A 27,438-nucleotide genomic window follows, 5' to 3' on the forward strand; every position below is an offset into this window, starting at 1 on the left:
ATTCAGTTCTTTATGTAACGTTTTGTGTCCTTCCAAAAGTGGCAGTATATATATACAATACAAAACAAAGTCTGTAGCCTATCCCTATGACGTTACGGTAATCAGCTAAACTGTATTGATAGCCTACATTATAATGATCATTCGATATTCATTTTTAAGCATTTCGTACAGTTTTTTTTTTTTGGCATTAACTACATTTGAAGTGGGTTTAGTTAACAGTTTATGGAGCTCTATAATTATTTGTAATCCCAGTATTAGTTTATAATCCCAGTATGCAAAGAGGTCTTTGACAAGAGTTAGTGGAGGTCTGAAGGTGGGGTGCTACGGATGGCAGGGGGAGCAAGGTTTCTTTCAGCCCCTGCAAATCTGCGTCAAGTTGAAAACTCACAGCCAGTATTCATGGCTGGATACCGGATGCTTGACTTAAAAAAATAAAAGACCTATTTTCGTCCCAGTAATAAAACAAAATCATGGAGCCCTTCAACAAACAACTCATATACATGATTAAATGGAAAGCAGTGGATTTAATGTGTAAACAAGATGATGAACAATTAGGCCTTTTTACGACAGGCAAGCTTATGACATAAAATGTGAACGTTAAATAAGAAGCAAATGCAATGTTAATGTTTTATTTCAATGTATTTGTGGAAAACAGTCACAGTGCCTGCTATTCAGTTATATTCCTCAGCCATTTTCTACCTATTTATTGAAAAATTCCCAATGTTTAGAAAGGTTCAACATTACAAGCTTGCACAATTAAGTGATGACGATGGGGGGATTTCTTTACTCTTTCATTGTCCTGTGTTTGGGCACAGGTTTTTTTAATGTACAACAACTGTTGATAATCCCTATTATTTGTCCATTTCTGCATGTGTTTTGTTTTAACCGTAAAGCGCATTGTAACTTGTTTTTAAATCGTTATAGGCCTACATAAATACAGTTATTAAATGCTATAGAATAAAAGCTGTGACCCTTTCTTATCAATCTGGCATAATTGTCAGCTCGATAACAGCATTGCATATATTATGCATCATTTATTTATAATAGTGAAGTAAGGTTTTCCAGACAGTTCTAGTAGCTTCAGATAGTCTCTGATTGTTAATTTCGGCTTTTATTTTGTACTAAAGAAGAGATCGGAAGTCATCTGCCACCGTCCCGGTCTTGACTTGAGTCCGGGGGATGCGCATACTCTCAGATTTAAGGGGGGAGGATTTGGAGTATCCCGGACTCTCGTTGTTAAACAGCATTTCTCCGCCAGGAATGGTCCAAACACTTTCTAGGATTCAGTTAATTACGACTTTCGCGTCAGAACATAACGAGAGGAAATATATTGTGTCGGTAGGCGTTATTTGGACGGAGATAGTTGAACAACTTTTGAGAGTCAGTTTTCGGAGGTGAGGAGACTTCGTGGCGAGCGAGTCGTTTTGGGATAAAGGGACTACAAAAAGCAGCGCTCAGGCTGCACTCGAGGTACTCCTCCTGGATCTGTCCAGTTTAGCCAGGTGAGGTTAAAAAAAACAGCATTTGTTGAAAGTGGAAACAAAATCCAGCCTCCGTTTTTTTCTCCTAAATCAAACACTGTGTAGGAAGTTTTTTTCCGCTCCGGTGATTGTTTTTTTTTTTTTTTGGAGTGGGGGGACGCACATTCTTTTCTCCTGTCGCACAAGTTTGGCTGAAATATGAGCAAACTCACCAGCAAAACGTCAATAGTTTGGAGTAGGTGAGCTTCACGTTTGTATAACTGGACCTACAGTTTTTTCGGGAAGTTTTTTTTTTCTACATCTAATCTCAGCTCGGCACTCTTCCTCATCTGACCAACACTGGCTGTTCCTCAGCCCACCGCCAGAAAGGTGAGTTTATCTTTTACTATGGTCATTTACTCTTTGATTTAGCTTCACTTAAATGCCTGTATACGTGCTGAAAGTGCTAAGCCACTGTAATAACTTTACTCCAATGGTTGCACACCTCTTGGCTTTCCTAAATTGAACGTTTCACTTGAGACGTGCAGCCACATGTTTTTTTTTTTTCTGAGGAAAATGGTGTTTGTGTTCTGGAAACGTAAAATGAAGATGGGATGTGTGTGTGTGTGCTGTCTGGATGATGTTTCTTTTTCCGTCTCCTCCATGTGTGTAAACGAAAACGGTATAAATACAAACATTAAAGCAGAAGGCCCAATGTTGCCTGCAGTCCTGTTAAAAAACGACTTCATGGTTTTCTATCTCAGGTCACAGCAGGCGCCTCTAATCAGATTAGGTCTGTGCATTTTGGGGTGGGGGGAAGTACTTCAAGGCACATCAAGGCTGAAGCTTAAAAAAACAAATGTTGAAGACTGGACTTTGTTGAACTTTGTAAATGCAGGAACTGATAGCATTTGAGACTTATCAGTTGTTGAGAAAATAAAAAAATGTTTTCTCACATTTTCTTTTTTACATTCACTGCAGGAATGGGCCAATGCAAAAGGTCGCTTGGTTTAATGTTATTGTTCAAAAAGTCGCCACAGGGAAAGTGCAAAATGGCTTTCAATTGAATGGAACTTGAACTAATGTCAATTTTGAAGGATCTGGCAAATGGAGTGTGTATGGCCACATGTGGAGAAAGACAGACATCTGGGGGAAAAAAAGAGGGAAATCAAAACAGTGAGAGTTACAGAGAAGGGACAAGCAGGCTGCAATTTTAAATGTAACCAGCTTTGTGTTATCAATGTCACACAACAGCCCGGAAAAAACAGCTCAGACATAAAGAGTTGACTCCACAACATGTCTCTTTCCTTAAAAACCATGGCCCAAATTACATGTGCAGAAATGCACTGAGGTTAAACCACATCTTCAAATTCTCCGAGGACGGCCATTATAAATACATCTGTCATGAAGCGTGGCTCTGGAGAGGCCAGCCTGATGTTATGTAAAGCTCTAAATGTTATGATATAAAGGAAGAGAGAGAAGATGGATGGTTGAGGGAAGCAGTGTGTCCACAGGGAGTTCACCAGGAGGGAAAACAGTGTTATCCTAAAACCTATAATGGGAAGTGAGGAACAGTGCTGCCTATTAATTTACCCGGCTGCTCCTGTAGCTTTGAAAAGGATTTGTTATAAATCCATTTAGAAATGTGTGGTGGAATAAATGTTTGCAAGCTTTATGTGTGGTTCAATGTAACAACAAAAGTCACATTTTCTTGTCTCAGCTGACTTTTAAGAAAACCTACACATCCATGCTGCAGAGTGAACGATAAACAGAGAAGTCACATTTAGTTTGGAAGTGTCAACCAAATGGTGAAGTGTCGGCTGGCCCCTGCATTAATTGTCTTTACATTTTGGTGTAATCTCTTTGACACCGGAGCCCCCTGTAGCACCCTAGTGGCAAACCATGAGCTCCAAGAGTGAGGCTGTGTGTGTGTGTTTTTGTGAAAACAGAAGCCTTAAGGGAACGGTCTGATGCTCTTGTGTCCGCTGAACTGTGTGTAGACCGGCCTGTTGCTGGCTGGGAGTGCAAAGTGAAACGGGGAGGGAGGGGTGGGGTGGGGAGTGTGGGGGCTGCAGAATTTGGGACCTGAGGAATTTTATGCATGGATGGCAGTGAACAGTAATTATGGTGCAGGCAGTGTTATGGGTTAGGCCTGCAACCTTTGTCTTTGTATAATGAGACAAGCTAAATGTGACTCTTATCCATTTAGTTTCACCTCTATTTGCCTGATTTCACTCGTGTTACCAGTTCTGAAGGATTCCTAAAAAAGGTTGGATTTTTCCAAACCCGTGATTATTGTAAGCATTCCATCCTAATCTTCTTAAATTGATATTTTCTATCGGCATCAAGTGTTTTGGGACTTTTTTCTCGACTCATTGTACGTTACTGAGCAACATTTCCCCCTGAAATGACACCTTGTAAATGTTCTTACGAACACCAGAAGAAGCAACAACAGTCGATCCCGGGCTAGTTTTTCTTTCACTTTTAGTCAACCAGTCAGTCATTACTCAAGCCTTGTTTTGTTTTCTGACGATGGTTGGATCACCAGTAGTGTTGTGCAGTGGTCATAATGGAGGACGTTGGTGTTCTTGTGCAACCTCGGTTCTGTTCTTTTAGTTGTTCGTTCTGTTGACATTTTCCTTTAATCATTTGGCTGAGGGTAAAAAAACATGTTTTGTCTCAATGTTGAGTCTAAATACAAAGTTCCCTTCCCCCTATTTATCGCTGATTTTAAACCGTGTGTAAGCAAGGTTACACCACCCGGATTGTTGATGTCCAATAAAGGACATGTTGACTCGTATTGTCATTTCCTTACTTAAGTGATAATCTCCTGCTGTCAAATATTTTTCATCAGAGTTCTGCACATTTATAGTTTGTATCAAATTATAAACTTAATGATCACCAACAGGTTTTTAAGTGACCGTAATATTTGATCTTTGTGTGTCAATCCAAGTTTAGCAAAAGGCAGATGATAGAGTAATTTTCTTAATAATCATTATGGAGTTTGAAATCTCTTTAGTAAAGCAACATGACGCATCGAGTTTCAGCTGTGTTGCTTTTAGAGATGATGAGTTTGTTTGCTTCCGTTCCCATTTCTGATGACCCAAAGTATCCACATGCTAATATATTGGTCATCCTCCGTGTAGCAGTGTGTGTGAGGATAGTAAAAAATACCGCATCTTTAGCTCCTGCTCCCCGGGGAGAGAGTGACTAAACGTTGTGTCATAACTTTGAAGCATCTACTTCCTGCTCTTTCAATTATCGACGCTTGTCGCTGTGACGAGGGTCAAGGGAATGTGGTTGTCCGTTCTCCACCATGGCTCCTTCTGTCTGGCAGCAAAAGCACTTTCTTGGATTCCTCCCAAACACTGACTCACTGCTTACAGAGCTGCGATGACCAAGCTTCTTTATCCCCCTTGGACCCCCCTGACACAGCTCAGCTGCTGGAACACTGGACCATTCTTGGAAAGTGAAATTGAATTGGTTTTGAGGAGAATACAATGACCGTTTCTGTGACAAACACTCACACAAGTGAAGAGAGCTCTTAAAGGGAACCGCAGCTGCATCTCTGAACACGACTGTGTGTGAACACATAAACCATGCCGGGGTGTGTTTGACCCAGATGTGATACGGTTATTATTGTTGTTGATATTTTGAGTCTTCATTGACCTGTTGAGTGAAAAGAAACCAGCTTTTGTTGGACCTGGGTTGACAACCCGTGTGTGTGTGTTGGGAGGGGGGGGGGGGGTCATTTTAGGCTCCAAAAACCAACTGTTTGGTGATAGATCTGTCAGTGTGGAAATGATGGCCTGGCAGCCTCTCTCCTCAAGGGTGTCACATAACCGGCTGTAGTTTTTTGGTCTTAGACAAATTCCTCAAGGGGGGTTAGGGCCATGTTTTAATCTCTGCGGCCAGATGCTGCAGAGGTGATGATGCAAGCAGATGTGCGTGTTAGGGTTGCACACTGGTACTACTACCAGAGGTCACTGTAAATCCTTTTAGACCCGTGGTTCTCTACTGGTCTAGCCTAAGGAGCCTACTCTAAGGACCCCGATTCTTATCCTTTTTGTGTGGATCTTACCAACCATGTGACGGAACACATTTTTAAATTACTTTTTTTTTTTCAACCTTTGCGACCCATTCAAAGCATCTGTAACCCACTTTTGGGTCCCGACCCACCAGTTAAGAATCACCGCTTTAGCCCCTATGAGTGTTTTTTTTTTTTTTTTTTTTTTTTTAAGAGGTCATGAGCCTCATTATGTCGGAGTTACTTTGAAGTATCCAAAGCCAAACATTTAATTCCTCAGGAGGGAGCAGGACATCTCTCTGTTTGTTTATCCAAGCGTTCCTGTTGCGCCGCACTTTTCTTATCTCTGTTTTTGTACAAGAAGGTTGAAAACAGAAAGTTCCCACCTTGAACATTATGGACGGACAGAATATTCTCTTCTTCTTCATTAAGGAGTGAGGAATTCTTCGTCTCCTGAACGTTTACCTCTCTGGTTCTGCTTTGAAGACCACATCACAACTTTCATTTTCATCAGGCAATCTGAAATGAAACCTCCCTGTTCACAAGTCTTTAATGAATACATTGTCTTAATGTTTCTACTACTTCAAACTGACCTTTATAAAGGGATGTGATGTATCCACAAGGTCATGTTGATTTATTTGTTTTTCTTATTTTCTATGTGTTTCAGTCCAGCTCTGTGAATGCCCTGCTGCTGATGCCACACCGGCCTGAATGGAGTTCCTGTCGCAAAAAAGCCAGCGGTTGTAGCTCCCTCAGCAGGATGCTGATGAGGCCAACTTTACTTTTGTTTCTGGCTTTATTCGCCCAAGTTTTAAGGACACAGTGCCGGCCTGCCAGCACTGATGAAGGTAAGAGGGCTTCATAGCTTAAAGCTTCTTATGCTTTATTAGTAAGCTGCTTTTTTCCCCTCCTAAATCTGGTTGCTCTGTAAGTAGATATCACATAACTGTTGGAGCCCATACACTTATTAAGCCTGACTTATCTTGACTCCCTTCCTGATAATCAAAGCTTTGTTCTTTGTGCAGGAATGAACCCTAACAAAGTCCAGGCTTTGGTGGAGTCCTTTGTAGCGTCGGTGTTCCCTTCACCACCTCTGTTTCAGTCTGATGTTGCTTGAGTGCACTTTTCTGTGTCAGATGTGGCACAACTTTGTTTCATCACCTTTGCATGTTTTTCCAGGCTGACTAAAACAATCCTTAGGGCAAGCTTCTTTACTCCCTGGACTTTCTGGTCTGATGATTTGATTGAGACGGCACGCTGAGGAGTACGACCTTTAAGGTTTTCGGTGAAGAATTTAAACACGTCTGGCTGTTGCACAAGTAAAGTTCTGGAAAAAAAAGGGGGGAAAAAGAGGCACTGAAATCGAATCCTTAAAAATGTGTCCCTTGGAAACAGTCCAGCAGTGTAATAGCTGCCTGGACTTGTGGGTAGATGAGTTTGGATGTTTACACTCTTCAGTCGGAAGTGGAGAGCAGAGAAAGAATATGATAAAGCACAGCATTATAATTAGAGTCATTAAGCAAGCAGGGTCTCTCTTGGCCTGTAAGCCCTAAAATAAACTTGGTGTGGCTGTGTTTAAGCCCAGAGTGAAGCAGGGAGGAGTAAATGGCTCCCATCTGTAGCCCGGGGGCAGCTCCACTACCTCGCAGGCCCTGCTCCTCTCCCCCTTTGTAATGAAAAGGTATTTGTTGTCACTGAGAGGGGAGTTAACTGCCAGGGAAACTATAAATTAGCTCCTTATCCCAAGGATTGGATTTCTGTAGGGAACGTTTGTCTTCTAAGGCGAGCCATAAATTTCCCCCAGGGTGGGGGAAGTCTGATGCCTTTACACTCCTCCCTGTTCTTAATCACCAAATGGCCAGGTACTATCTGCTGCTCCTCTGTGTCTGTGTGCTTTTTCACTCTTCTCTCCCCCACTAACTTGTGCTTGGGAATGCTTCACTTTCCCCCGCTCCCCTGCTGGGTGACGGATGGCTTCAGCTGTCGACAAACAATCACAGCAGAAGCATTTGGTTGCATTCCCTTTGTCTTGGTTAGAGAAACAAAATGCTTGTATGGAAGTGGTCATGTTTTATGCAAGCTTCTTTGTTTGTCTTAGGACTCTTTTTTTGTTATGTGTTGTTCACATAAGAAAAGAATATTCACCAGACAAATTCAATTAATTGAGTGTCCCCGGGGGTCACATACAGACTGCCCACTCCTGTTTTAATGACAACAGCCCTTCATTTTCCTAACCTCTGCTCATTCAGACAAACACACTTTTTTTTTTTTTTTTTACATTTCAGTGTTGATTTTTTTTTTTTTTGAGTTGTGACAAGTCAGGAAGTTATTTATACGTTGTTCTCCGGGGATTTTCTTGACTCGATGCTCTGCTGTCAGTCAAAGTAGACCCTTCAGTGGAGCTCCCTCGTCCATAAGAAAGACTCCTTTTAGACAGTGATGGAGGTCCAGAAGCCGACGCTCTGAAATCAGGAAAAAAACAAACAAACCATTGAACTGACTCTCAGGACATCAGCTGATGCATTAAAGTTTTTACCTGCCAGAATTGAATTCAGCTCACAGAGAAGCTGCACTGTTACTACCATCACTAAGCTAAGGCCATCTTCCATGCTGTTGAGCCGTACTATCTTCGGAGGTAATATAGGCACAATGAAGCAAGGTGTGTGTGTGTTGAAAGGCGATGTGAATTCACAGAGCGGACACGAATAGTAAGTCGACACAGGATTAATATGACCATACAAATACATGATGATCGCTGAGTTTGGTTGTGGAGTCTGAAAATGACTTAAGACCAGCGAACCAAAAACACTGTACTTTATAACTGGCCAACAGTTCACTTTGTATGCTGAGAGTTTTATCACAACCAGCTTGCCTTGTTCTGCAAACATGGGCGTCTTGACTTTATAATTATGTTGTTCATGTGTCAAGTTTTCTCTTGTGTGAGTCTGAATCCTCTGATGTGTAGGTCAACTTTCAAATCTTTTGGGTAAAAAAAATACGAGAGTAATCATTTGTTTAAGGAGGTCCTGGCTGTCCTGTTTGTCCATTAGAGCCCTAATGTGAGCTTAAATGTAGCTGAAGTCATTTGAATGACACTGGCATGTCTTTGCTGTGCACAGTAACCCTTGTAGCTCCTGAGTGTTAATCCATGCTGATTGTCAGCGGCTCATTTAGGAATGAAAAGCTCCTCCACTGGAGAGCTTTTGGTCGGGGTGGGGGGGGTGAGGGGGACGGAGGGACACGCACTCATTTGGGAGGAAATTTTGGGGCTTGCTAACAGGCATTGTCCTATTCTTCCTGCTAGTTCTGTCTTTTGTCTCTTATCAATCCCCCACGCATCACCCACCCCTCACTCTACTGTGCTGAAATCAGCACAGAGAACTAGCCAAAGCCGGTTACCCCCCGTTTGTAACGCAGTGCCTCAACCAGCCGGACTTCACTGCATTCAACCATCACTCCTACGAGAGCAGGAAATCCCAGAAGTCATTCACGCGGCATATTGCTTCCTATCTTGTAGCCAGAGAAGGTTCCTGAGACTGGCGCCAACTTTTCCCTTTTGTTGGTCCTGGATTTACAGACTAGTGAGCTTTCCTCCCCGTGTTTCACCTCTCTGTGCTTTCTTCTGCACTGAATTCCTCTCATGACTCCTTGTAATTAGGCTGATTTTGAGCTACGTCAGTCAATGTTTCCAAGTGGACGGAAGAACACATGAGAGACGTTCCAGATGGGTCGCTTTCTGAAAATATGCCCCTTAATCCATTTTAATCCAATCATAGCAGCAGGAGGATGAATTAAGATGAAACATCCTCCGATTCAAAGGAAAGACGTTGAGATGTAACACTAACCTCAGCAATCAGCATGAGAAGTTGAAAAGAAAATGTACTTTGAGTTATACAAGTCTGCTGCTACTTGTTGCGTAATATTTTCACAGTGACTTGAGCAGAAATAAGGGGGCTTTGTCCTTCTTTTTTACACAGTAGTAAGGTTGAGTTGACTTATTGATGTCTCTTTTTTTTATAAGTAGGTTGTCACAGAAGCACAAATAGTCCCGACTGTGGCCTACAGTGAAGCAACAAGTAAATCTAACAGCTTTTATGGGTGTTTTATGATGTCTGCAGCCAGATTAACAGCTGGGATGTTGACACAGTCTTATCAGTGGCATCTCCATTTAGAGGGCAGGGACAGAAACACACTGTCAGTCTCTCTACGTGCCTCTTCTGCCCTCCCCCTCCCCTTTCGGTTTTGTTTTGGAGGAGAAAGTTGATCCTACCCCCTGGCCCCTTTTCCTGCCGGGATTAAGGGCCTGTCAGACATATGTGATCCAGGAAATACCTTTACTAGGCCCAAGTGGGGTCACCATGGCAACTGGCACTAGAACCTGCCGCTGCAGGCCCTGGCCGGCTCTCGCTTTTCTGCACATGCTCACTGCTCCCGCTTCCCTTTTATTGTTAGGAGGTCTTTGTTGTGATGGAGGGAGGGATTAGTCAGGTCTGCTGATGTTGTCCTGAGGGTTATGCTGTGTAGATATGCTTCCTGTTGTGAGGATGTGCGTGTACAAACACACTGTGCACCGTTGGCTTTGAATGCAGCTCCGAATGATCTCATCTGGGGACATCGCTTCGAGCTTCGAGCCGTCTGGTTAGCTAGTTTAAAATGGGCTGCATGAGAGAAATGTTACACATCATGTTACACTTGTGCAGCAGGTGGTAACTGTGTGATGCTTCTGGAACAAAACAACTGCAACCAGAGCTTAAACAACAAGTCCATGACTGCTTTTGTGAGGCAACAAAAAGTTGAAGTCAACTGTTTGAAAACTAATTTACAATTACAGTTTTATTTTTTTTCAAAGGTGAACAATTATATTTTAATTTGATTGATTAAAAACCGCTTGGACAACTCCTTGGCATAATTGACCTTTTTCTAGCTCTGAGAAACAATGAAACTTGTCTTTTTGTTCTTGCCACTCTTTTTTTATTTTTATTTTTTTTATAAATGTCAAGCAACTACATGACATGCTTATAACCCCCCTCCTTCAGAGCCCAAAGCCAGTCTTTGAAGACGCCACATTGGACTCTAATGTTTTGTCGAGTACAGTATAAGAAGAGACTGAAAGCTATGAATGCTTGTAGCCCTAATTCATGGCAGCTATCTGAATATAGATGCACAATCTGCTGAAGGGAGACATTTGTACTGCAAGTGCTCTTGTTTGCATCTGTTGTGCGAGGGATTGTACAAATATCTGTGACATTGTGCAGGAATCTTCCCTGGACCTAAACCCACAACAAAAAGTAGTATAAAATACATGACCATCAGGGCTTGGAAAGGATGTTGTATAACTATAGTTAGCTTACAGCAGCAGCCCTAACATGCTAGCTGCTGTTCCCAGAGACTAGCTCACTGTCAGATGGTTGCAGCTCTCCACAAACTGTTTTTGCTCATCAGAGCAGTGCAAGCAGTCTGTGTGGCTGTGTGATCCTAAAGCAAGAATGTCAAGCAAGTTGTCCGGTGCTGATCTTAACCTTTGTTACTGAGACAAACAACACCATTGTGATGGACAGCGTGTCAGCGTAATCAGGTTAACCCCTCCCCCCTTGCAGACTCTGTAGTCATTTAGAACAGGGGGGCTCAGGTGTCTGGCTCTGCAACACCTTCCCTTTCTTCAATCCTCTAATTGAATTTCACCTTCCTTTCTAAAGTAGCTCCCTGCCTGCCTGACGATGGGGCCTTAACTAATTTGGTAGATGATTTAATTTGTGGGAGAGGTAAGGCGGGCTGTTTGCTGTACCCTGTTTTATGATTCAAGCGCCCTTTGAATTTTCTACAGAATAGACGCAGCTTGTTTTTATATATATATACACGAGAGAGAGAGTTTTTTGAACAATTCAGACACTCTGTTCCCCTGTCCGCTGTCACAGAATTTGTGCAGCCCATTAGGTTGCTAGTCATCCTGTTATCCTGTTGTTATATACAATGACTGACTCGTAGTATTTTTGATAAAGCAAGTTCAAACATTAGACCTTTTTTTTTTTTTTTTTTTTTTTTTTTTTTTTTTTACATGTTCACATTTCCTTTTTTGTGCTAACAATTACAAAAATGTCTTAGCCGTTGAAATGAAACCGTATCCTGTTATTTTCCTTGGCAGTGTCAGTGGAAACGCAGCCGGAGCTGTTCACGCTCTACCCCGGGGATCGCCTCGAGTTAGAATGCCCTGCCAAAGACTCCCTCCATGCCGTCAACTGGACAAAGGACCATGTGGCAGTAGTGGACGGAGAACACACACACATTCGCAATGGACAGCTGGAGATTGAGGCAGTGGAGCTGACCGACTCTGGCCTGTACGCCTGCACCACCTTCGGCAACCACAGCATCTTCTTCAACGTCACAGGTAAAGGCGTAGAAACGGGACAGATTTGAGTTAGTCAAAAGTCTTCATTTGAAGTGTTGTTAGTAAAACGTGAGTTTAAAGTGCGCAGAATGTGTAGGGCTCATTGTTGTACATAAAAACGGATCTGTATTTGACCTCTCTATAACTTTGTTTTCCCCTAGTTGACACCCTGGCCTCCAGTGAGGATGATGACGAAGATGAAGAGTCCTCTTCGGAGGAAGCTAAACTGTTGGGGAGTCAGAAGCTGCAGCGTAAGTGTGCCGATCTCCTCCTGTTACTAATGCTCCTGCAACAAATGGTCATTACCCGCTCGCCCCGTGTCACTGGGTGATGAGTAATTGTCACGCTCAGTGATTTGAGAGCTTTATGATTCAATTATGGGTCTGCCTTGTGTGTGCGGGTCACCTTTGGGTGAATGATTTCACTCTGAATCAGAGGTTTTTTCACTACCTCAGTGACAGCTCCGACATGAGGAATGCCCTGCGGTGACTCGCCGTGGTTAACCTTAGATGTCTTCCAATTTGTCTATCGAGCAATTAAAACACTCGGGCTTCATCATCTGGCTACTGCTGCCCACGCTGCCCACAAAACCCGAACAGAGACTTTTGCTCTCAAACACTCAGGGCTTTATTTCTCTGTGACACTAAGAAAGAACTTTTGAAAGGAACGCAGTGTTGAGTCGTCTCTCAACCGAGAGGTCGGGCGTTCGATCCCCGGCTCCTGCAGCCAGATGTCCAATGTATCCTTGTGCAAGACACTTAACCCCCAAGCTCCTCCCACTGCTACGTCGGTGGTGCATTAATGTTTTTGGTGTTAGTCAACATACAAAGCAGCCTTTGCCTTCAGGGTGTGAGTGTGGTGTGATGAGTAGGTGTGGACTGCTTTGAGTATTCAGAAGACTAGAAGAGTGCATTTACCATTCACCATGTAGTGACGTGTAGAAATGTACAAATAGGAAGACATGTCAGTGTTTTAACAAAATATAATTGAATGATTTGTGCAGACTTTCAGTCAGTTATCTATTCTTACAGAGGGTACTGACTAACGTCCTTAAGAAACAAAGTTGTAGGTATTTTAAAAGCGTTTTTACATTTTAGTGTTTCAGATATTGCTCAAAATGTTCAGTTATTTATATCAAAGGTATGGTTCTATTACCTGCCCTTGTATAACTAGTTCTCTCTCTTCTGTTTGTTTAGCAATGGCTCCACAATGGGCTCATCCAGAAAAAATGGAGAAAAAGCTTCACGCTGTTCCAGCCAGTAAGACTGTGAAGTTTCGATGCCAGGCGAGCGGCAACCCCATTCCTACTCTGAAATGGTACAAAAATGGAAAGGAGTTCAAGAGGGACCATCGCATTGGAGGCTTTAAGGTAAACAATACAAACACTACTTTAAAAAAAAAAAAAAAAAAAGTTAGATTCGTCTTTATGACAAGAGACCCTCCTTAGTGTTTCCTATTCAATCACTAAAAGTAAAGATGTGTCCGTGATCTCATCCAAACGTTAGATCACCAGCCTCCTCCTCCTCCTCCTCTCCAGGAGTAAGAAACGCTTCCTGTAAGTGAGAAGCAGAGGCAAGTTTCATGTCTGACCCTCGAAACAAAGCCAGCTCCATCTCAAAGCCACAAAAAGGAACATAGTGTCATAAAACTAACACCTCCAGGTGGGCAACCTTAGCCTTCCTCTTTGGGTGAAGATAACATTGGCTGTCCTCATTTTGAGTATCGCTGGACCATTTGATTGTTAAGTGATATATCCACACAGCTCTGATACCTGCTGTGTCTGCTCTGTGATGCATGGTGTGTGATTACTCTTTGTAAACGTCGTCTTGCTTCCAGTGTGACCGTAAATGCTGATAAAACTGTGAGCTTGTAATAGTTGATAGAGACGTTTTATTGCTCTCCTGGATTGACTTAGCAGAGCTGTGCACCGGATCTCTTCTGAACCAGTTTCAGTCATCAACGCGTATTCCACAAAGCGTCGTTTTCCACCTAGACATGAGCGCAATCAATCAACGACGATAGACGATCTAAAAGAAAGCCGTTGTTACAGTCTATGACGTAAACAACCAACATGCACACTCTTTTAAGATCTGTTGTACTTGATCATTGAGATGAATTCAGTCACTACTTGGCATTGGAAATAATCTGGTGGATGACTTGGATATCAGCAATTCAATAGGAAATGTCAGAAGGTGTACATTATTTTCACTAAGACCTATTTTTCCAACTTTTTAACTCTTTCAGTTCTCATGACCTCACACACACCTTTTACATCCCGTGTCTTCTTATCGCGTACATACACCCTTTGCTTTCCCCTTTTTTCTCAACTGCTGCTTTTTCAGTTTCAGTTTTGTCTTCTTTCCTTTTGTAACACTATGTTTGGTTGAGTCTCTCAGTCCACTGTCTGTAGCGGAGTAGTAAAAACTTCAGCACATTGCAAAGGACAGAAGCAGAGTGTCCGTAAATTACATCCAAACAGTGCTGCATAGTCCCCTCCCCCCTCCCCTTCTGTTCAGGTGAAATGCTTTGGGAAGTAGTTGAAGAAGAAAAAAATCCACATTTTTACAAAACTGCTAGAAATTCCTCAAGTTACAGTTTATCATCTTCAAACTGAGAGAGTCTCTGTCTGTGTTCTCCACATAGAAATCATAAAACGGTAAAACCACAAATATAACTCAAGTAATGGCACCTCTGTATTGGATGTCTCTGAATAGATCAGTCTCAGTTGGCCAACAGGTGTGCAATGAGTGTACAGATAGTCCCCCCCCCCCCCCCGCATCTGCTCTTCCCATCAAGGTGTAGGCCAGTCTGGCCTTGTCTTGTGTTTCCCCTGCACATCTTTCACTCCAGCTGGGACACATTTAGGAGTTTCCTCTCTGCCTCCCCCCCCCACACACACACACACACACACACACACACCTGAGATGCCCACCCCCCAGCCAGCCAGGCAACATACTTCACCATCTGGCTGCTGCTTTTTTCAGTCAAGGTGCAGAGGTCTGCATCAACGGCAGTGGATGTATCTCATCCCTCCCACACTTTTGCTTTTATGGCCGGGCTTCTATTGTTCGTAAGGTCTGCATGGGAGACGTGCAGGAGGGAGGGAATAATGTACACCACATGTATATGAAGCCAAGCACAACACATCTGGCAGCAGGCAGCTGGACTCCTTCATCACGTTTTTGAGCTAAATGAGGGAAACTGTATGGCTCGCTCTCTGTATATGCATGTTTGATGTTGCCATTGCCTTAAAGGTCTGTCGGTTAATCACACACTGCCGGTCTTGGCAGATTTATAGAAAAAAAAAACTATAACATGTCTCAGGAAAAAAAAAGCCAGACATCAGTCGGTGGTAATAAACATCAGTCGGTGCTAATAAGACGGGTTGGGGCAGATTTATATAAAACATGTTCTGATTTTTTTTTCCCCCTCTGGCCTTTGTGTGGGGGGACAAAGATCCGCTGTTTAAAACGCCGGGTGGTGTCACAGGAAGAGGGGAGTAGTGCCTTATCTTGTTATCAACACATCAACTTCATTGACCTTGTTAGGCAGGCATTTAAATTGAGTAAAATTTAATTTACGGCAATTTATACCGGAAGAAAGCCGACGGAGAAAAAGGACTTATTAGAAGTTTTTGCAGGATTGCAAAAGTCTCTCTTCTGGCCTTTATTATCTGCAGTTTTACTGATAACAGTTTAGCTTGAACCTTCAGAACTGGCACTGTGAGTATGAAGAGGTATTATGTTTTGTGTCACCATACAATGTAGGCAAACTCTGTCAAAAAAGTTTTGTAAACCTATGTCACGTTTTACTGTGCTATGGTCATTTTTGACTGTTATTTGCTATTTGCTTTTTGGCCTTTAATCAAGTTAACTTTTCTTTCCATCCCTCCCAAACTTCAAGGTTCGTGATCACGTGTGGACCATCATCATGGAGTCTGTAGTCCCCTCTGACAAGGGAAACTACACCTGTGTGGTGGAAAATCAGTACGGCACCATTAACCACACCTACCAGCTCGATGTCGTCGGTGAGTGTGGACTTTATTCACGTTGTTGGAATGAGAATACCTTACTAGGAAGTTTTTGCTCGTGATGATTTTTTTTCCTTTATTGATGAAGTAACACGACGAGAGAAAATATTGCATGGAAGACAAAGTGCCCTGTCACACTCTACACCATCCGTTTTTATAAATCACCGTCCTGCTCCCTCTTTCCCTGATGTCCCCTTGGCTTCCTCTGACCTCAGCAGAGGGGTTAGACCCTGATGAGTCGGGAGCAGCTCCACTGAGGGGACAGTATTTAATTGCTTAGACTCCACAGAGACTGCTCGGTCAGACAGTAATGGACGGTGGACTTTTTGCAAGATCCCTAAATGTTCCCTTTTCCCACTCTTATGAGTGAAGCACAAGAATGTTTCATTTTAAAATAGAGCCTTTATTGTCATTATACAATTGTACAGCAAAATCTTAAGGCTTCACCTTAAAGTGCACACAGCTATAAAAACAACAAAGAAAAAGTAACTGATTGAGGTAAGATGGCCCGTGTATGGTATGGGTTATTTACAGATAGTAGCATGTTAATTATAGAACAGCATGGTTTACAGGTTTATCAGGAGAAACAGCTACAGAACTCTTTTTGGTTTTATTCGGCTTGTTTTTAAAAGTCAGTGAGCGGCATGTTCTTTAAAATCATCGTGCATGTGTCTGATGTCATATTTGCTCCATTGCTAAACTTCTACTCTTCTTTGTTCTTGTTGTTCTTGCAGAGCGCTCTCCCCACAGGCCAATCCTGCAGGCTGGCCTCCCCGCTAATCGCACTGCCGTGGTGGGCAGCGACGTGGAGTTTGAGTGTAAAGTGTTCAGTGACCCCCAGCCTCATATCCAGTGGCTGAAGCACATCGAGGTCAACGGAAGCAGAGTTGGTGCTGATGGGTTGCCGTACGTCCGCGTGCTCAAGGTAGGGCCTGACTGGGACTAATCCTGCCAAGTTACAGATAAAATCCGATGAATGATGCTTAAGAATGCAATTAAGATTAAATCTATTGTTTGTAAAAAAAAAAAAAAAAAAAAAGGTATTCTTTTAAAAATGTGAACTTTATTTTGCAGTTCCTCTGACTTAAATTTATATCTTATATAATTGGAAAGCTACTCCTTGTTTTCATCCTGTCTGTCATATTTTCCCATGATGCACATGCAATGTTTTTATTTCCAGCATTCTGGGGTCAATAGCTCGGACGCTCAGGTGCTGACCCTCTACAATGTGACTGAGGAGGAGAGCGGAGAGTATATATGTAAAGTGTCCAATTATATAGGAGAGGCCAATCAGTCGGCCTGGCTGATTGTCACCAGATATGAGCCCACAGGTAACCGACACGCTGCCGCACAGGGACGACACAGCGGAGACGCTTCCAGCTCCGCCTGGAAAAAACTAGGGCCATTTAACTTGAGACAACCTCAGCTGTTTCTCTCCTCCCTCTCTCCGTCTCTCCCTCCCTCTCTCCTGCCTCAGTGCTCCTGACTGTAAATGACGCTATGGAAAATTCCCAGCAGAACAGTTGAAAGTGTTTAGTCTCAGGTTTATGTTGGACTCGCTCTCATTCCTGCCCCATGCCTGTGCTCTGCCCTCCTAATAAGGGCCTCTCTTGCCATCTTCTTCTATTACTTTCGCTCCCTTGCCCTTCAAAGTCCTCCTCACGCCTCACAGCCCCCCCTCCCCCCCCCACCCCCTCCTCCATCACCCCCTCCTCCATTTTTGTTTTTTTCCAGCTGTCCTCCTCTGCTCACCTATCTCAGACCTCCTGTTCTTTCTCTAATGCCCACATCATTTGCAGGAGTATGATTGTGTGTGCGAGTGTGTCCTGTTCTGCTGTGGAGTTTTCCATGTTGCCCATCTCTTGCATGTAGAGATGAGACTGAGGTATTTGATGTGGTGATGGGTTTGGCCCAGTTTGGGGTCCAGCAGCGCAGACTCAACCTAACCAGCTCCTCAACTAACAGATACCGGGGAAGCAGGGGGGCTCTCTCTGATAGAGTCCTCTGCAGGGGGCTCTAGGTGGTGTTGGATGGCGGAGGAGAACGCTCCTCCATTCCCTTTTCTCTTTCAGAATCCTTTAACTCATGGTTCCCTTTCCCCTTCTTGGGCCTCTTATCGGGTCTACTTCCTTTGTTATTTTCTAGACCGCTGGCCTTAACACCACGGACAAGGAAATGGAAGTCCTCCAACTGAGAAATGTGTCTTTTGATGACGCTGGGGAGTATACCTGCTTGGCGGGCAATTCTATCGGGTTCTCTCATCACTCTGCATGGTTGACCGTTTTTGAAGGTATCAGTGGTTCTGTCTCTCTCCTATGTTTCCATTATTTTCTTTTACTAACTCCAGCCTGATTCTCCTTATTCACATTTTGCAGAAATGGGTCTTGTTTTTAAGACTCTATTTGTGTTGAAAATGTGCAAGGAAGGCAGGGCAAACTCCAAAGTACTACAGCTCGTCCTCTCTCTGTCCTCAGCATGGCTCCTGCTCTATCTAAACTCTTTAGATGGAGGAGTTTGGACCATGCTCTGATGTTTCTCAAATGAAATCAGAAAATGCCAAACAACCTAGTAACTGTCTGCTACCTCTGAAACCATGACAACACAAATCTAACTTGAAAAAAAAAAACAGAGCAGTAGTGTTAAAAATGAGCACGCTTAATGGTTTCAGCGAGGTAGTTCTAATTTAGAGACAAGTTGCTTGGCAGCTCTGATCAGATTTCACTTTGAACTGTCTCCACCGCTCTGCTCTTTAACTGGTGTTTGCTATTGATATGGTGTAAAGCTGATTTTCTTTGACAAACACCGCAAATGACATGTATCCCTGATGTCATTTCCTGCTGTGAGCACAGCGGCTGGCTCTGATAATTGGCTCTCTGTGGTGGATGTGTCTCATTCCTGAGGGTTGGAATAGGCATTTGTCCAATTATCAGGCGGCTTGTCAGTCAGCCTCACACAAGTGCAGTTCACTTGTGCTGCCTGGTGTTGGTTAGGGGTGTAATGAGGTACCACAGTCGGTATGGCCCCCTTGGTTTGGGATGCATTGTTCTATAAATAGTTTTCCTGCTTAACCAACATAAAGTCATACATTTCGAACTGTTTATCAGTGCAAATGTTGTTCGACAATTAAATAGAAAAACTTGTTTAAAAAAAAAATTTAAATGGAAGAAAAGGCAACTTACACAAAAAAACGAATGTATTGAAAGGAAAAGCTGCGTCTCTGTTCAACAAGGATTTTGAATTGTAAAAACGTCATCCTAGTGCTCCAAGACAGGACCGCGACAAGGCCATAAATCTTAATGAAGAATCATCATCATCATCATCATCATCATCATCATCTTATGTGCAGGGGCGTGTCACTTAATTAGACTGTAACAGCGAGGGAATAAAAATCAAGCGACAAATGAATCGAAGTTAGTAGTTCTCTTAGAAGGGGTTATTTTTCCTTCTAATCGCAATAATGACAAGAAAATAACCTCTCAGTGGTGGTCTTCATTTAAAATCCAGAGTCTGCCCAGAAATGCTTTTTTTCCCAGGCCGAGACAGAGGCCTTCACAAAGTAGTCTTGAGACCAGGACAGATTTTGGAGAACTACAACACGACTCAGAGGAACACTTTTAGCACTGCACACTGTTTGTGTGTTTAGCATCGCAACATTAGACGTTGTATTAAGAAGAACTGCGTCATTGATGACCTGAAATGTGTGAGTGTGTCAATCTTCTGCACAAAGCCACATCCCAAACCAAGGAATGCACTGAACTATGTACTCATAAACATAAACATGGTGTCCATTACATCCCTAGAATTGGTCTAAACATTTGGGGTTTTCACTAAAAGGGAGGAAAAAAACAAGATCTGATTTGGACTGCTTTTCTTGCTTTAGCTGTTTCACCACCTACCACATGAATGGAATAGATTAAAAAAACACCACCAACACAGGTTTTGATTGAAGTGAAAATGGGATAACACATTATTTAAGTCAAGCAGTTAAAGTACGTTTATTGAGCTTAAGCTTTATTGTCCGCTGCTTTCAGACTTTTTCGTAGACTTGAAGTGTGACTTGATATTGTTAGGTAAAGCGGAAGTGATGTGCCGTGTGAAATTTTGACATGTAACTGTATAAAAATCCGACCCTTTGAGCACCATTGAACTCTCCATTGACAAACAGTTTCGAGTGCTTTTTGTCATATTAAGTGGCCCTCCATCATTTCCATAATAAGAAACTTTATAGTCAATGATCATATTTGTCTCAAAGAAAAGAAACAAACCTTCCTTATGTTTATCGTGTCAAAGGCTCTGGTTTTTATGCAGCAGTGTGAGTTAATGTGTTAAGTGTGCGTTTTGTTGTTTGTGTGCGTTTCTGTGTGCCTGTGAAGCATGCGTGTGTTTGAGTATGAAAATCACACCTTCTGTGTTAGTTTGATTTTCATTGATGACAGCTGACCTCAACCCTCCCTGCCCCGCCGCCCCCCTCCTCCCTCCATCTAGCTATGCCACACAACCCTCCAGCCAACCACACCTACCTGGAGGTGGTCATCTACTGCGTGGGCTTTTTTTTCATCGCCGTCATGATCGCCATCGTGATCATCGTTAAGATTCGCACCTCATCCAAGAAGAGCGACTTCAAAAGTCAGCTGGCCGTCCACAAGCTGGCAAAGAGCATCCCACTACGCAGACAGGTAACAGAAAGTAGATAGGGGGTTCGGAATATTTTACACCTTTCCATCTCCTCTTATTCTCTCTGCATGACATATTTGACTTTTATTACTTTGGGGCATTTTTAATGTGTTAACATCTCTGCAGTTTTAATCGTCTAACAGAAAACTAAAAGCATGCATTTAAAGACATTTCAGATTCATTTTAGCATTTACCTTGAGGTGTTGGGCATCGGGTAAGTACCAAATCCTGAAGTCTTTGGTCTCCATGGGTATGATATACATGGTCATATTGTAGCTGTTCTCTTTTGTTCACACTTTTCTTAATGAGCTCTTAAATCTGTTTTTGTTCCACTATCAGGGGAGTAATGTCAGGGTTTTTTCCAATACAGGTATCTGTGGACTCTAGCTCCTCCATCCACTCTGGAGTGATGCTTGTCCGTCCCTCCCGCCTCTCCTCCAGCGGATCTCCAATGCTGTCTGGGGTGTCTGAGTATGAACTACCCCAGGACCCTCGCTGGGAGCTTCCTCGAGACAGGTACGTGCTGGACAAAACCTTATTAAAAGTCAAGGGACAAGAACAGTGGCTATCCAAGAGAGAGGTTTCATAATTTAAAATATGGAGTTTGATGGGACAGAAGCCATCCTGTAAGAAAAGAGATTTTTTTTTTTTTTTCATTCTGACCCAATAAGCTGATGCTGAGGTTCCCTGTCTTTGGTCCCCTTTAACTGCACTACCATAGATAGATAGATACTTTCTTGATCCCGAGGGAAATTCAAGGCATCCAGTAGCAGTATACAGACAGGCAGGACACAAGACATTACGTAGTTACAATACACACCCGCTGTCCCCCTCCCCTCTGTATACAATAATCCCCAAACAAGATTTAGCAGCCCCTATGTGACTAAGAGTACACATAATTACAGGTTAAGTCTGTGCAGTTAGCATTAGCATTAGACTTAAACTTATATAGCATAAATGTAAATAACCTGTGAAGGAGAGAAAAACGTGTGCTGGTTAAAAGAGACTTGTAAACAGTTAAAGAGCCTCAGAAACAAAAAGTGCTGACCTTGTGCTTGTACAGAGCTGCAGTGAGATGTAGGCATACATTGGAAATCAGCCATACCTTTTATTTTTTTAATTTAAATGTATTTTGTGTTAAACTACCCGTTAATGTCTTGTGTGTCTTTTATTTCTTCCAGACTTGTTCTTGGTAAGCCTCTGGGTGAAGGCTGCTTCGGTCAGGTGGTGATGGGTGAGGCTCTGGGCCTTGACAAAGAGAAGCCAAACCGTGTGACCAAGGTTGCAGTCAAAATGTTGAAATGTAAGTCCTTTCTTTTTAGTCCTGAGAGTTTATCTTGGGGCCCTGACTCATCAAGGAGACCATCAGTTGGTCGGTGAGTGGTTGTCGTCCTAGTGTTGTTGTGTGACCAGCTCCGTCGCTACCCGTTGGCCCCAGTTGGCCTTTTTTTTTTTGCCGATTCCACATGTTGAATCAGCGTTGGCAGTCCCTGGCATGGTTGGTGTGAGGAATCTATCAGATTGGCTGTTCAGATAAGTAAGAAAAACGGGCTGATAACGCCTGTGCCATTTTAAACATTTTATCAGACATCTTCGATTTGAAGTAGGCCACTTTTTACGAGTGGTTAGCGACTGCGGTTTGAAAATGGCATTCTCGCATCATAATGTTTTATTTATCCGCCATTCTTCTTCGTTCTCTTCTGGTTTCACTTTTTTTGGAACGACGATTACGGACTACCGCCACCTGCTGGCTCGGAGAGATCGTGCCTCTCACATGAGCAGAACGTAGTGGTTGGCCATCGTCTTTAGTCTTTGTGGTGTGTTCGTGTGCAACTTTTTTACCAAGACAAAAGGTGTTACGCGCAGACGCCATAGGCAGCCTTCGTCGCCACTCGTTCTTTGCCGTCTGCTTGATGGGGGTCAGGGCCTTTAGACTTGGATCTGCTGAGTTATGCTCTTCAGAGTAATAGATGTGACAGAACCTCGAGTCCAGACTCCGGGGACTAGTAAACTTCTAACACCACAGCTGTAATGAACAGATACTAAGAGACATCTGCCATTGGATCGCAGCCACTGTGCAAATGGGAGAGCAGAGTAAAAATTTATGAGAACCCTTGACACTCCTCCGTGCACTTAAATGAACACTGTTTTATATGGGATGAGGATGGAGGGGAACGTAGCATTTATTGTCCAGTACTTTGAGTGCTTTTCCCTAGGGAGCATTACCCAAAACAAACACTGCAAGTAGTGCAAAGTTGCTTTCTAAGATCATCATTGTGAGGCCTTTTTAACAGCGCTAATCCACTAATTACGCTAATCCTGATGTGATTTTTTTTTCTTCTTTTCTTTATTTCCCCTGCAGCTGACGCCACAGAGAAAGACCTGTCAGACCTGATTTCAGAGATGGAGATGATGAAGATCATCGGGAAGCACAAGAACATCATTAATCTGCTGGGAGCATGCACACAGGATGGTAAGACCAGACGGATCTCTCTCAGAACTCTGATACTGACCTGGTCTCTTTGGGCCAACACACACACGGTTTTCCCTCAGACGAGCATGAACATTTCTTTTAGAAAAGTGTAGGAGTGCATGATTAAACGATTCTGACACCAGCTTCCGTGTTCTCAGTTTGAATCGACCACAGCTGCTGCCATTTCTCTCCCATCCCGTCCTTGATGAAAAACTGTATAAACTAACCCCTCATGACCCCACAAAGCCCATCGCTCTGCTGCCTCCACACTGAAACACAAAGCTCTTTGTTCACTTCAGTTTATCTACCAACTGTATCAAACTTGACTTTTTTTAATTTCAACCACTGATTTATTCTCAGCTAATAAGTACAGGTTATCTACTAGCCTTAAATCCAGAGCATTGTAGGATCATTGCAATGAAGGAACCCTTTGATATAACATTACTTTATTCATGTCCTCCTATGAAGATTAATGTTTGTATTTCTTGCAATTGTCTGCAGGTCCTCTTTACGTGATAGTGGAGTACGCCTCCAAGGGAAACTTGCGGGAGTATCTGCGAGCTCGTCGCCCACCCGGCATGGAGTACTGCTACAACCCAGACCAGGTTCCTGTGGAGAACATGTCCATCAAAGACCTGGTGTCCTGTGCTTACCAAGTGGCCCGGGGCATGGAGTATTTGGCCTCCAAAAAGGTAAAAACAGATCCCCTCACTTAAAGCTAGAGTACATAACGTTGGATGGTAAATCTTCACACTGATTCCCGGATTCCAGTTCAAATAAGGTCTGTTTCTGTTATCTGTTCAGTGCATCCACAGAGATCTTGCTGCTCGCAATGTTTTGGTAACCGAGGACAGCGTGATGAAAATCGCTGACTTCGGCCTGGCAAGAGATATCCACCACATCGATTACTACAAGAAGACCACCAATGTTAGTATTCTTCTCAATGAATTATCACCAATCACAGTATTAACTTATCTCCTGTGGCCCATTTTGTGCTCTGTGTGGACGTTTCTGTTTGTTTTATTTAAACTAACCTAAATAACAGTTAGCCGAGAATATATCCACATCTGGTTGATGAACTATGTAACTTCTTCATAATAAACCTGGGAGATGCTGTTAGGCCATTGAGAACCTGTATACCTTCCTCTACAGGGTCGCTTACCAGTCAAGTGGATGGCTCCTGAGGCTCTGTTTGACCGGATATACACGCACCAGAGTGATGTGTGAGTACCACGCGTCTTCAACTTTTTTTCATTCCAGTCTTGACTGAATGTGAAGAGAGCATTTTCTCGTTCAGAAATATAAGATGCTCCGCTCTGTCTCTGTCTGCAGCTGGTCATTCGGGGTGCTGCTTTGGGAGATCTTCACTCTGGGAGGCTCTCCATATCCCGGAGTCCCAGTGGAGGAGCTGTTCAAGCTGCTTAAGGAAGGACACCGTATGGACAAGCCCTCAACGTGCACTCATGAGCTGTAAGGAAACACTTGAGCATTTTCTCATGTCGTTAAAAAATAGTTTGTTGTGATTTTGGCCAAGACGTCAAAAGGATTATTTTCCAGCATGTGCTGATCACAATCTTACAAATATTTATCCCACATTGACATTAACTGAATAAAAGTTTAGTCTCTGTTTTACTGTTTTGTGTTCACAACAGAATTAAGTTTCCACCCTGAAAGCATTTGTGCCATTTAGTAAATAGGTTAAAAGTCATGATGATGTACAAGGCTCTAAAATGAGTGTCAGTCACTGCTGTGTCTCAAACTCTGCCCAAGCAGTTGGCATTAATATTTATATTACTGCTGCTGTATATCAGCAGCAGTGCTTAGCAACATAATAACAGTCCCTGGCAATGTTTGTGTGACAGCTAATAAAACAAGATATTCGAAGGTTAAGTGATCCCCAGCGGGCACATAATGTTCCGATTTTCTGTCACTTCTCGCAGATGAGCCACAAGAATTCAATAAGGTTGTTTTTTTTTTTAAGCTTGATTATAATAACAACTCAATTGTGAATCTCTTGCTCTGTGCAGGTACATGATGATGAGAGACTGCTGGCATGCTGTTCCGTCTCATAGACCAATATTTAAACAGCTGGTGGAGGACTTAGACCGCTGCTTGGCCATGACATCCAACCAGGTGAGTCCTTCTCTCTGTTAGATGGAAAATAGAAGTAGTAACTTGTATTTATACTTCCAGACTGTATCGTCGTCATCCATTGGTTTGTTAACTAAATAAATGAGGCTTCAAATTTAGCGTTTTAGTGTCTGGTGCCAGAAGCGGCTTTATTTAGAGGAGAGTGTGTTGATGGAGGGTAAACTTAGTGGTAAACACTAAGTTATTAAAGTGTAACAGTCTGGCTTATATGTTGGTGAATGAGCTGAGGCTGGAGTGAGGCTTTAATAGGTAAAAGTAATTTCCATGACATTTGCCGCCAACCTCAAGGAACTGCAGTTTTTTGCACTTCCGCATTAGCTTAATTTCTCCCTGGATGTCGCTACTTGGTTAGAAATGAAATATTTATTTTTGTTCCTCTCTGTCGCCTACAGGAGTATTTGGAGCTTTCCACGCCTTTGGACCAATACTCTCCAAGTTACCCGGACACACGCAGCTCCACCTGCTCCTCGGGCGAGGACTCTGTCTTCTCCCACGATGCCGGAGCAGAGGAGCCCTGCCTGCCAAAGTTTCCCCCTCACTCTAACGGAGCGGCTATTAAGAAACGTTGATACCTCATCTCCATGCAGAAAAAGAAAAAAAAAAAAAGTACACTTCTCCGCTCCCTGCCTCACAGGGTCAGACTCTTCCCCACATTCCCAGAGATGAAGCTAAAAAAAAAACACTGGTGATCTGTGAGAAACGAGCTCGGAGGACACCTCGAAGAACTTGTCGGATCACATGGTTTGACATAAAGGAGCAGATTCCCGGTTCTTGGCGGTGCGGATGTTTTTATGGGGCACTTTGTATTTACAGGAGTGGCGGTTTGTCAGGGTGTCAGAAAAAAAACACTTCAACTCCTCTCTCTCCACTTTGGGCATTTCTCCACACGAGAGGCAAACGATAGGGTCCGGAGAATCAAAAGGACTGCCTGTGATTGTGTCAGGTTTATGTTTTTTATTTTATTTTTCCCTCCACGGTTGTTTTGTCAGTAGAGACGGACAATGTTCTGCCATTCAGACCATATCCAGAGAAAATATTCCCAACGAACATGCAGCAATGTGCTCCACTGCTACAATCTTGTAAATACAGTTAGAAAATTATAAATATGAATATATATTTACATTGTACTCTTATTTTTATTACCATAATTGATTTATTTTTCTTTTGTACAAGGATGCTTTTGTTTGAACTATTTTTAATATAGTCTGTAGGGGCAGTTGTTACATGAGAATATCTTACAAAATGATGAGGATGAAATGGACAGTTTGTTTTTGCTTCCCTAAACTTACTGCATAATCATCAGTGGAAAAGTATATATATTGGGTTTTCTATTTTTAAACTGTATGAGATTTTCATGACACAAACTTCAAAAGAGCGTGACTCCGAGTTTGGATATCCTCTCCATCAGATGAAATCAGATTTATAAAAAACATGTGTTGGCTGTATGTCTGCGTGTGTGGCTGACTGTTTGTTTCTACTTGTGTATGACAGGCGTGTGTTTGTGGAAAACTTGATCTGGTTTCATTCAAGATAGTCCACTTACATCAAAGATGGTCGCAGATGTAAGTGTTCCAGGTGGTATGCCCTGCTGTACGCCGTGGAATAACAACCTTAAGTCAACAACATGCACTTCCACTGTGCAAGCCTCCCATGTGATGAACTTTATCTTATGCTGTAAATGCTTTAACAGGAGTTACACTTGCTGCCATATAACTTCTGATGAAGGTTTGCAGAACACGTATGTCATCGTAAAAAGGATTACATTAAATAAAATGCTATTGAAAATCAAACTGCTAAAGCTTTCAGAGCTTGATCTTAACTCCATAAACCGCTCTATAAATATCGAGATTTTCATGTTTGTGATGTAAATCATGTTTAAAGACGTGGAGCGATGGCTACTTCAATCCCCTCCCAGTTAAACACAGGTTGCTGGGGGCTTATTAGATATGATAATGTGCTGCTGACATCAGAAGAAATGTTGGCGGGAACAGAGAGCCACCGGCAGCAGTAAACATGTGATTTATGGTTGTGGGAATGGCTTGGCAAGTGCTGGTTCTACACTTCCATCCATCAGCATCACCAACCTTGGTGTCTGACTCTGGCTTCCTGCCATTGGCTGATGCGTCACCTGGATTGCAGTCTCCACGCAACAGGCTAAATTGAGCCGCACTACTGGCTCACAACCTTTATTTAAAAGCCAGCTCTTACAGTTTGCATCAATGCAGTTAGCCTGCTGTG

General features: G+C 42.9%; 1 protein-coding gene across 3 annotated transcripts; it reads left to right on the forward strand.

The window, feature by feature from the left end:
* The first annotated feature begins 1,165 nt into the window (after window positions 1-1,165).
* On the forward strand, window positions 1,166-26,990 carry fgfr1a (fibroblast growth factor receptor 1a). Of its 3 annotated transcripts, none has more exons than XM_079353967.1 (18): window positions 1,166-1,850; window positions 6,155-6,335; window positions 11,630-11,872; window positions 12,034-12,123; window positions 13,069-13,241; window positions 15,776-15,899; window positions 16,637-16,827; window positions 17,083-17,233; window positions 20,388-20,578; window positions 20,947-21,092; window positions 21,758-21,879; window positions 22,939-23,049; window positions 23,551-23,741; window positions 23,854-23,976; window positions 24,202-24,272; window positions 24,382-24,519; window positions 25,077-25,182; window positions 25,593-26,990. In XM_079353967.1, exons 2-18 carry the CDS (start codon window positions 6,182-6,184, stop codon window positions 25,767-25,769), a joined length of 2,502 nt encoding a protein of 833 aa, XP_079210093.1. In that variant the 5' UTR covers window positions 1,166-1,850; window positions 6,155-6,181; the 3' UTR covers window positions 25,770-26,990. The 3 variants fall into 3 exon arrangements, with proteins under 3 accessions (XP_079210093.1, XP_079210091.1, XP_079210092.1); XM_079353965.1 differs by lacking the exon at window positions 17,083-17,233 and adding an exon at window positions 18,048-18,192 and having other exon boundaries at window positions 1,167-1,850; window positions 20,388-20,584; XM_079353966.1 differs by lacking the exon at window positions 17,083-17,233 and adding an exon at window positions 18,048-18,192 and having other exon boundaries at window positions 1,167-1,850.
* Window positions 26,991-27,438: the final 448 nt, after the last annotated feature.

This window comes from Symphodus melops (genome assembly GCF_947650265.1).
Source record: "Symphodus melops genome assembly, chromosome: 1".
Taxonomy (NCBI): Eukaryota; Metazoa; Chordata; class Actinopteri; order Labriformes; family Labridae; genus Symphodus; species Symphodus melops.

Coding starts and splice junctions, on each gene's coding strand:
- fgfr1a (XM_079353967.1), top strand. CDS start 6,182: ATGCCACACCGGCCTGAATGGAGTTCCTGTCGCAAAAAAGCCAGCGGT. Junction 23,977..24,201: donor ACTACAAGAAGACCACCAAT/GTTAGTATTCTT, acceptor CTTCCTCTACAG/GGTCGCTTACCAGTCAAGTG. Junction 24,273..24,381: donor TACACGCACCAGAGTGATGT/GTGAGTACCACG, acceptor CTCTGTCTGCAG/CTGGTCATTCGGGGTGCTGC.